General features: G+C 55.6%; 1 protein-coding gene and 1 pseudogene across 2 annotated transcripts; one reads left to right on the forward strand and one right to left on the reverse strand.

Moving 5' to 3' along the window:
* Positions 1–3,374: 3,374 nt before the first annotated feature.
* On the forward strand, positions 3,375–5,619 carry LOC108583509 (annotated as a pseudogene).
* Positions 5,620–6,286: 667 nt separating this feature from the next.
* PRSS21 (serine protease 21) lies at positions 6,287–10,758 on the reverse strand. 2 transcript variants are annotated; one of them, XM_009195775.4, is made up of 6 exons: positions 10,654–10,744; positions 10,532–10,558; positions 10,025–10,190; positions 9,024–9,316; positions 6,873–7,027; positions 6,287–6,616 (listed from the first exon to the last, which is right to left on the reverse strand). In XM_009195775.4, exons 1-6 carry the CDS (start codon positions 10,715–10,717, stop codon positions 6,377–6,379), a joined length of 945 nt encoding a protein of 314 aa, XP_009194039.2. In that variant the 5' UTR covers positions 10,718–10,744; the 3' UTR covers positions 6,287–6,376. The 2 variants fall into 2 exon arrangements, with proteins under 2 accessions (XP_009194039.2, XP_009194040.2); XM_009195776.4 differs by lacking the exons at positions 6,287–6,616; positions 6,873–7,027 and adding an exon at positions 8,252–8,585 and having other exon boundaries at positions 10,654–10,758.

The following is a 10,758-nucleotide window of genomic DNA, read 5'->3' on the forward strand; positions in this document are numbered from 1 at the left end:
TCTCACTTTAGTCTTGGCACCTGGCTCTGGTTGTGACGCCTGCACCGTCTCCCTGGAGGGGCTGGTCAGAGCTGGGCTTCCACTGACTGATGTGCCAAGGTGAGGCCCCCACAGTACCTCTGCTCCCACCCCTCTGCTCCACCCCTCTGCACCACCCCTCTGCTCCACCCCTCTGCACCACCCCTCTGCTCCCACCCCTCTGCACCACCCGTCTGCTCCCACCCCTCTGCTCCCACCCCTCTGCACCACCCCTCTGCTCCCACCCCTCTGCACCACCTGTCCAGCACTCCTCTGACTTTCAGGGGCAGTAAGGGCCAGGCACGGGCAGTGGGCAGCTGAGCCCGTCTCAGGAGGAGCCTCCTTCAGGGAGGTGGAGGTGGAAGAGGCCAAGCCATTGGCCAGCACAGCTCTCAGAGGGAGGAGCTTGGAGGTGGCACAAAGCGGGCTGTGTTCTCACCCTAGCCCAGCCTGAGGGCGCCTTTTCATGGTTGGTTTTGTTTTGTTTGAGACAGACTCTCGCCCTGTGGCCCAGGCTGGAGTGCAAGGGTGTGATCTCGGCTCACCGCAACCTCTGCCTCCCGGGTTCAAATGATTCTCCTGCCTCAGCCTCCAGAGTAGCTGGAATTACAGGCGACCACCACCATGCCCAGCTATTTTTTTGTATTTTTAGTAGAGACAGGGTTTCACTATGTTGGCCAGGCTGGTCTCGAACTCCTGAACTTATGATCCACCCACCTTGGCCTCCCAAAGTGCTGGGATTATAGGCATGAGCCACCATGCCCGACCTGCCTTTCCATGTTTTGCTGGCAGTTCAGAGGCCTTCTTTCTAACTCCAGGCTGACAAGGTTTGGCGCCCAGAAGGAGAGTCGTCTGGGCCAGGACTCCAGAAGCACCAGCTGGGATTGTGGGGACTTGGTGGAAGAGACAGTGCACACTGGAGGGGATGTTCAGATGGCGTGAACACAGGCATCACACATGCTCGTTCACACATGTGCACCCAGACACACACGCCCACCCAGACTCTCCTGCACGCGGGGGGCATGCACGACCTCCTCCTCACCTGCATGCCTGACCCACCAGGGAGAAGCCCACCCTGGTGGGAGGCACCCTCTCCCACCCCTCCCATCTGCCCTGTGGCCCAAGTGCACGGCCCGCACGTGCAGGAGACTCCAGCACAGGCCTTTGTCCTTGGGATCAGGGCTCCCAGAGAGGATTTACTGGCATTTTATTCCTGCGGGCACACCCAGTCCTCATTCTGCCAGGAGAGGGGGAACAATGAGGCCTTCTCCTGCCTGCAGAATGGCCCTAGGCGGCTGGTCCTTGTGTGTCAGGGTGGGGTTAGGGCCACAAGTCCCTGGCCTCCCTGCCCCTCTGTGGCTCACCAGCCTGAGGCACAGCAGACAAGAGGATGCTCCATCTGCAACCCATGCACTGGCAGCCAGGACCTCCCTGCAGCCCCTGGGCCAGGCTGAGCCTCTGCAGGAAGCCCCCAGCCTCACTGGAGGCAGGAACATGAGTCCCTGGCTAGGATCTCCAGATAGGACTGGCCTGACTGAGACTCTGAGCAAAGTCAGGAGCTTCATCCTCCTCAGAACCTTGGCAGCTCCTGGGACTCAGGAACCAGAAGGAAGGTCCTGCTGCCTGGGGGAGGGGCAGGATCAGAAGCCCAGGGGCCTTTACCCCAACCCCAGCAGGTCAACACGGGCTATGCATGTGGACTTGTCCTTGAGCGGCTGCTGCTGGGGAAGGAGGCCCTGAGAGAAGGCACCACAGCCTTGTGCTCCTGAAACCACAGCTCCCGCATACCTGCAGCACACTCACTGAGTTCCCGTTGGTGCCACACCTGCACTAAGCATTTTTTTTTTTTTTTTTTTTTTTTTTAGAGGCAAAGTCTGTCTCTGTTGCCCAGGCTGGAGTACAGTGGCTCGATCTCGGCTCACTGTAACCTCCACCTCCCGGGTTCAAGCGATTCCCCTGCCTCTGCCTCTGCCTCCCAAGTAGCTGGTATTACAGGCACCCACCACCATGCCTGAAAGCTGGTACAGTACAAATAGAGATGGGGAGTTTTCATCATATTGGCCAGGCTGGTCTCGAACTCCTGACCTTGTGATCTGCCTGCCTCGGCCTCCCAAAGTGCTGGGATTACAGGCGTGAACCACTGTGCCTGGCATAGTTTTCTTCTTTCTTTTTTTTTTTTTTTTTTTTGAGGCAGTGCAAGCTCTGTCACCAGGCTGGAGTGCAGTGGCGGATCTCAGCTCACTGCAAGAAGCTCAGCCTCCTGGGTTCATGCCATTCTCCTGCCTCAGCCTCCCGAGTAGCTGGGACTGCAGAAGCCATGCACCTAAGCCGGCTGGTTTTGTATTTTTTTTAGTAGAACGAGGGGTTTCCTGAGGGTTAGCCAGGATGGTCTCGATCTCCTGACCTGCGTGATCCATCCGTCTCGGCCTCCCAAAGGTGCTGGGATTACAGGCTTGAGCCACAGCGCCCGGCCTTTTTTTTAAAAGTGGGGTCTCGCTTTGGCACCCAGACTGGAGCCAGTGTAGTGGTGTGATTCTAGCTCACTGCAACTCCGAAGTCCTGGGCTCCTTCCACCTCGGTCTTCTGAGTGTAGCTGGGTCTACAGGCCCACACTACCACACCCAGCTAAGGAACCATAGAGCCCCAAAGAGGGAAGCACAGACCTGGCTCAGGGAGCTCCCAGGTCTGGGCTCCCCTGAAGCACTGCAGCTTTTCTCTCCTTCTCTTCACCGGAAATGTGGCGAGCAAGGGCCATGTTCAGCCCTGTTTGTGTTACAGCTCCTTTATCTTCGCCATTTCATGGGTCCCGAGTTCTTGTCCTGTGACCAGGAAGAACGAGGTATGCAGACAAGTGGAGGGTGAGCAAGGCAAAGAGGAGCTTTACTGAGTGATAGAACCAAATTTTGGGTAAAGCAGTTAGAGTCAGTTACTACTATACTGGTTGGACAAAGAATAGTTGTTAACTGTGAAGATGTGACAAAATTATGTGAGGCTTAGAATGTAAGAGCTATTTTTTAAATGTCTGTGCAGGATTCTCTTGGTCTCAATTTCTCACCCTTGAAGGTAGAGTGTTACCTTTCCTTCTGGTGTAGGGAGAGTCTTTTACATGGACTTTTCATCCTTTGCTTTAAAGAAACAGCACAAAGGTCAAAATGATTTTTTTGAAAACTGCTGTTTTCAAGTGTCTTTACTTAAATAGTCAATATGCCAGAATACTGAGGAGTTTAGGGAAAAGAGAATTTAGTTTAGAGAGGGATAAAGAAGAGGTGTAGAAATGGGACAGGAAGGCTGCAGATAGGAAAGAATCTCAGCTCGCTTTGAGCCAGTGTCTTGTGGAGAGGCAATTTTGAATCAGAATGCGCTTAGAACTTCAAGAAACACATGAAGTATGCCACTCATTCAGATTGCTTAATTTTAGGCTCACGGTCTCATAATTTAGCCCTAAAAGACAATTTTGGGGGAACTCAAAAGACCCCCAGTGAAGCGGTGTCATTGTCTGGGGTAAATACCCGAGGTTTGTTGCCTCATGCCAAGGAAATCAAGGACACAGACATATGTGGAGTGAGATTAACAATGGAGGTTTAGTAGAAGAAAGAAAGAGAAAGGAGAACAGTTCTATCTCTAGTGAAGGAGAGGGGTTCCTGAGTGGGACTTCTTGCCCGCGGCAGAGTGCACAGGGTTTTATAGACAGGCTTGAGGAGGCGGTGCCTGATTTACATAGGGCCCAAAGATTGGCTGGACAAGGTGTGACGTTTACAAAGCGTGCGGGGAAGCTGGTCACCCCACCCTAATCTCTTATTATGCAAATGAGGTCTCTACTTGGCCAGAGCCACGTTGCCTGCTCCTTACTGTGCATGTAGTTGACAAAGAGGAAGATGGAGCCACCATGCTGGACGTGCCTAGTCCCCAGTTAGCCTTTTCCTACGACACAGCTGCTAGCATTCACCCATGCAAGCTTCTAGCTTGCTTGTCTATATCTGCAGCTCGATTTTACAAGCTGCTCTTTGTTAGAAAAGAAAATAACTTGGGGGCTGCTTTTCATTAGAAAGAAAACCTGCCCAGGCACGGTGGCTCACGCCTATAATCTCAGCACTCTGGGAGGCCAAGGGGGTCAGATCACCTGAGGTTGGGAGTTCGAGACCAGCCTGAACAACATGGAGAAACCCCATCTCTACTAAAAATACAAAATTAGGCAGGCGCGGTGGCACATGCCTGTAATCCCAGCTACTCAGGAGGCTGAGGCAGAAGAATTGCATGAACTTGGGAGGTGGAGGTTGCGGTGAATCGAGATCTCACGACTGCACTCCAGCCTGGACAAGAGCAAAATTCCATCTCAAAAAAGAAAGAAAGAAAGAAAGAAAGAAAGAAAGAAAAGAAAAGAAAGAAACCATACCAAGAACTTCTTTCCCCTTGCTATCTGCCTAAATAATTTCTTCTTAACTCCTATATCACCAGGAGGGCCATAAAAGATCCGAAGTAGCTCAGGTGTACTCTGTCCCTTGATTTGAAAGCACCTCCAGCCTCAGCCACTGAGCCACAGCCAAGGACTTAGCAGCCCCTGCTTCGAATCCTCTCACTTCCCCACACTCTGTCCCCCTCACACTGCTTTCTCCTGCCATGCCACTGCCTTCCACAGGCCATTTCCACCGAGGAAAAGGAATCATCTTGTACGTCCACTATCCAGATTCTCCACTCTTTCCACCCCTTTGCTGATGTAAGTAAGAGTAATGACCTGCTCCCTGCAGGCACTGAGGATTAGATCCATGCAAGAAATCAGCAGAGAAACGACAGGAAAACCCTTAGTCCTGTCTAAGGGATCACTAACGATTACAATAAAAAGCAACTAGTGAAGGCATTTAAGAGGAAATTTGCCTGCAATGGGACAGTAACTGAGCATCCAGAATACAGAGAAGCCATTCAGCTACAGGATGACCAGTGCAAGAACATATGCCAGTGCCTTGTAGAGGTAGGACTGGCTAAGGACGATCGACTGATGGTTCAAGGGTTTTAACTACTTGTGGCTCACTGAAACTTAAGTGAGGATTTCCTCGTAATGAGTAGAATTTCCCTTCTTTCCCTTGTTACAAGTTTAAAAACCTCACAGTTTGTCTAATGTAACCATTCGGGGTCTGCTTTTAACTTGGACTAGTGTAATTCCTTCATGCAATAAACTGAAAAAATAAAAATAAAAAAATAAAAACATAGCTAAGGGAGGACCATGATTTTCAAACACGGAGCCAGCTGGAGTCCCACAAGGGGAAGCATTATTGCCTACTCCCTGGGTGCCCAGAGCCTCACCTCAGGGCTGCGCCAGCTCTGGGGCATCCTATGCCCCAGGACTACTCTCAACATGGTAGGGGCCGTGGTCAAGAGAGAAACGCCCACCCTGGTGTCCTTGTCCTCAGTGGGCCAATGCTGAGGCCCCCACAGGATTACACCCCAGTTGCCTAGAATGGCACCCTCTGTGTTTGTGCAAGCTCATCAGCGTTCCCTCCCTCCCTGCCTCAGTTTCCCCACTTCCTGCAATCACCTCCCAGATAAACTACCTGCACCCATGTCCTGGTCCTAGGTCAGCCTTGGGGGAACCATGGTAAGATCAGGATGTCTGGCGTTTCTGTTTTTTTTTTTTTTTTTTTTTTTTTTTGAGACGGAGTCTCGCGCTGTGTCACCCAGGCTGGAGTGCAGTGGCGCGATCTCGGCTCACTGCAAGCTCCGCCTCCCAGGTTCAGGCCATTCTCCTGCCTCAGCCTCCGAGTAGCTGGGACTACAGGCGCCCACCACCACGCCCGGCTAGTTTTTTGTATTTTTAGTAGAGACGGGGTTTCACCATGTTAGCCAGGATGGTCTCGATCTCCTGACCTCGTGATCCGCCCGCCTCGGCCTCCCAAAGTGCTGGGATTACAGGCTTGAGCCACCGCGCCCGGCCTATCTGGCGTTTCTGTGCTGGATCCTTAGGGGGTGAGGGATGTCAGGATCATTTCCTCCAATGCACACACCCCCACTCCAGGCTTCTCAGCTCCTGGCACCCTGGAACTACTCCTGTTCCATTGCGGGGCATGATATGCGTCTAATTTCAGCTACTCAGGAGGGTGAGGCAGGAGGATCGAGATCAGCCTAGGAGTTCAAGACCAGCCTGAGCAACACACAATTCTTTCTGATCAAAACAGAACAGATGTGGGTGTGAGCCAGGGGCACAGACAGGCCGGCTGCACAAGAGAGAATGAGCTGTCCATGAAGCCACCGCATTTGAGGAATACTCTGCAAGGCATCAACTGGAATGTATTTATTACCAAACAAGACAGAAGAGAACCAGGGCCTGACTTAGCAGTGGCCCCAGCCTGCACGGGCTTGGGTAGGCTCAGGCTGGCCCCAGGAGTGGGAGAGCCCAGAGAAGAGGGAGAAAGAGCAGCGGCCAGGAGGGGTCTGGCTGGGACATGCCACTCTGGGCCATCAGCTTCTGGATCCACCCGAAGTGGTAGCTGACATTGGTGTAGACACCGGGCCGATTGGGCCGACCACAGCCCACTCCCCAGCTCACGACTCCAATCTGATACCACAGTCCATTCTTGTTACAGGCCAAGGGTCCACCTGAGTCACCCTGGGGAGCAGCGGGGCTGAGATCAGCCTGGGGCGGAGTGAGTGGGGCAGGGGAGAAGCCGAGAGCAGGAAGGGCTGTGGGGCTGGGTAGACTGGGTGCACATCCTTCTCCTCCCCCTGGCAGCGGCCAAGCCTCCGTTTCTCCATCTGCAGAGTGGGGCAACAGTCTCCACCTCCTGGGGTTGGCATGAGGGTCAAATAAGGCACAGGGACACAGGTTGCTTTCCTGGGCTGGGAGTGGTGGCAGGGACACTCACAAAGCAGGAATCCTTCTCGCCTTGGGCATCGCCAGCACAAACCATGTCTCCAAAGATGTCCGTGCGGAAACTGTACTTGAAGAAGAGGTAGTTGCACATAGAGTTGTTTATGATGGCGACCTGAACTTCCTGGAGGGTATAGGGAGATGGCAGTTCTGTGGGGACGATAGAGGGAAAGAGAGAGACACCAACCTGAGGCCCCTCTAGGGAGGGATGGCATAGGCTGTGGGGGTGGGGGTCCTAGGGCACCCACTGTGCCTGGCAGGTTCATCTCCATTACCCCCAGCTCCAGCCCAGACCCCAGCACAGCAGAGGCCCTCAGCAGCATCACGAAGGCCCCAGCGAGAGACAGGCTGTCAGAGCTCCCCCAGCCTCACTTTCCCTATCTGTAGAATGGCAACAATGGCCCTGCCTGCGCCCACGGAGAGATTCCTTAGCAAAAAGGAGCAGGGGGAGGGGTGAAGGCAGCTGAGATGGTGTTAAGATGAGCACCCAAAGTCAGACCTGGGGGAGAGGCAGCCTGGCTGCAGCCCTGGCCTCAGTAGCAGCTGGGCGCTTTCAGGGCCTGGGCACAAGCTTGTTGCGGCGCTCTTAGGGCCCCCCCAGTACCCCTGGGAGGCAGCAGTCAACAGGACCCACTCCCAGATAAGGAGAGTCAGGGGGATATCACCCCGCTGACCCCCGGCAAGGCACTGGGGAAGTCTCAGAGCCTGACAGGAACCCACACCTGTCCAATTCCTGCCTCAGAGTCCCAGCCAGCACCTTGTACTGCACAGGATGACAAAAGACAACAAGGCCCAACCTGCAGGCAGCGCTTCCCATCAGCGGGGTCTCTCCTAAGCCCTTGGGACTAACAACCTGAGAACTAGCCTGTGATGTGGAACCATCATTACCCTGTTTCACAGGGGAGGAAACTGAGGCACCGTGAGATGAACAGCTTTGCCCAAGGCCTCCCAGTCAGCGCAGGGCAGAGCAAAGGTGCATACCAGGCAGGGGGCTCCAGAAGTGCCTGCCCCCCACCTCCCCTACACTGTGAGTTGAGGCGCAGCCTGGGGTTGGTGTGACCTGTCCACTCTGGGCTGGGGAGAGAGGGTGGCAGAGGCAGCCTGGCCGTGCCCCCGGCTCACACCCACTCATCTTTGCAGCAGGGGCCCTTCTCAGGGAAGGGAAAGGATCCCTCCTCTAGAGGGAGGCGGCTCCAGTGCTGAGTTTCCCATTCCCACTTCCAACTGCCGGGGTGTGACCTGGGGACATCCCTTACCCTCTCTAAGGCAAGGGGCCCTGACTTCTCCATTTATCAGTTCTTGGCAATTTCCATAACCCTCTCAGTTTTCTCATCTGTAAAATGGGTATAAAAACGTTACCAACTTCATTCCTAGGTGAGCTCCAGGAGGAGGAGAGGCCGTGCCTGCCTCACTGCTGGGTCCCCATGACTAGAACAGTGCCAGGCACACTGCGTGTGCTCAAGGAACCACGTTTGTTATTGTTACTACTGTTGTGGGATGATGCAGGGACAGGCCAGACAGGGGAGCAGAGGGAAGGGGATTCCTAATACAGGGAACACACCCAGTCGGGGGCTGCCAGCCCCAGGGCTCCTCCAGATGCTGGGCCCACTTCTTTCAGGGCATGTGTGTTGGGGGACATGCAGGTGCCAGGGCAGGCCCACCAGAGAATCTCCAGAGGGGTTTCCGTGGGAGCTGCGGTTGAGCATGGCTTGAAAATTTATGGGGAGAGGAATGGGCTCAGTGCTGCAGGAGAATCAGCCAGAGCTAGGGTGGGTGCAAGAGGCTTGGAGAGGCAGCCCGGGAGCCTGATGCCTGGGGCATTGGTCAGCACCGGGGGAGGTGGAAAGATGCAGCAATAAATTCAAGTCTGACGTTTATGTCGCCAAGCCCTCCAGAACCCCTCCACCACCCCACCACCCACAGGCCTGTACCAAGCTGGCCTCCCTCTCACACTCTCCTTCTGGCCCCCACAGCCCCTGGAAGGGAGAGACTGGGTGTTTGGTCCCTGCCCTGGCAGGTGAGGAGAGACTGTGCACAAGAGGGGCGTAGCCTGCACTCCCAGACCAACCAAGGGGCTATTGTGCCTGTGTAGGGGAACAGGTGAACAAAGATAGTTCCTCCCTGACCTGCCTGTCCCCAGCCTCACCCTCATCCTCTTTGATGTTCCCCCAGCCAGTCACCCAGCAGTCTGTCCGGTTCTGAAACTCAAATGTGGAAGCCTGGAGACAGATGGGCTGGATGTGGTTAGTGTAGGTGACAGGCGCAGACAGCTTCACCAAGGCAATGTCATAGGGTGAATTCCCCAAGTAGCGAGGGCTCAGATAGATATTCGACACGAAGTAACGGGTGTAGTAGGCCTGCAGGCTCCAGAAGGATGGCATGGAAGTCAGCTGGCCAAACTGGATCGTCCACCCAGAGGGATCACTAAGGTCACTCTCTCTGGTAGAAGAGAAGAGAGCAATCAGGGGCCCTGGACGGAGGGCTGGCTGCCTGAGCACAACTGGGGCCCAGTCCAGGAGGGGAGACTGTGGCATTGCTACTACTTGCTAACACCCAGGGTCCCCTGTAGAAATGAAAGAGCCCAGAGAGATCACAACCAAAGTCCTAGGACCTGCTCCTGGAGCAGGAGGGTGGGGTCTTGTCATCTCCCAGAGCTGTCCCAAGGACCCTTGCATTAAGCCAAGGCCTCCAGGGGCACCCCCATGCAGCCCAAGGAGGAATGGGCAGATGCACCACGGCAGTGTGGGCTTGGCAGGATGGAGTCCACATAGCGTCCCCGGCGTGCTCGCCTTGGTTCAGTGCTCCACACTGTACTGCACGTCCACCAGGAGGGGGAATGAGGGTGGGATGGATGGTGGTGAGCTTTGGGTTAAAAGAAAAAGGGAGAGAATACCCAAAAGTGTGTGGAAATGTTCTGGAAGAACATTCTGGAAGAACCTGAACAGGGTTCCCTCCCGGAGACCCAAAAGGAACTGGAATGGGTGTAACCGGCTGCAGCAGAGCCTGGGGCTCAGTAGAACACCAGGCGGCATCCACGCACCACATTCACGCCCAAGTGTGGCATCAGACCATAGGTAAAGTTAGGTGGCACTCCCTCCAGCCCTGCTCCTGCCCGTCCCCACACCCCTCAGTTCGCACCCCACTCACTCTTCAAAGCAGTGCGCCGCAGTGAGCGCCCAGCGGTGGCTGAGCAGACTCGCTCCGCACACGTGGGAATCCCACAGGCGCAGGCTCCCCTGCCATGGCCAACGCCCGAGTTCAGCGTCCAGTCCACCCACGATGCGCGTCGTGATGACCCGTTGGCCGCATGGTCCTCGGATGGTCAGTGGAACTGCTGAGCCGCGGGAGGCAGCCCCCCAAGCCCGACCTCTCCCTTTCTCCCCTTCAACCCAGCCAGGAAACCACGCTTTTACCCACCCAGTGTCCCCTCGCGTGTGTAGAGCAGGAAGTAGGTGACACTGGAGACCCTCCCACGTGCTCTGCAGGGCCTGCCCATCCCCCTCCAGCGCCCATTGGTTACTTTCCACACCAACAGAGTTCTCGATCCCGGCGGCGAGGCCGAGAGAGCAGTAGAGGCCCCCCTTCCCCTCCCCCCGCCCCCGTGCACCTCAGCCCAACGGCCCCGGCGGGCATCACGCATCCTGAGTGCCCTACCTGACGACAGATCCACCTCATCTGACTCTGCAGGAGACAAGAAGTGAGCTCCCCGCGGCCTCCACCTCCCGTCCTCCCCATCGCCCCCACTCCCTGTCCCGCCAGCAGCGCCCCGAGCTCACCCGGCTTCCCGAGTCCCGCCAGCGCCAGCAGCAGCGCCAGCAGCAGCGCCCCGCGCACGCCCATGGCCTCCTCTCCAGCGGCCTGGCGCCTCCTCTGCCTCCTCT

This window comes from Papio anubis, chromosome 18 (genome assembly GCF_008728515.1).
Source record: "Papio anubis isolate 15944 chromosome 18, Panubis1.0, whole genome shotgun sequence".
NCBI lineage: Eukaryota > Metazoa > Chordata > Mammalia > Primates > Cercopithecidae > Papio > Papio anubis.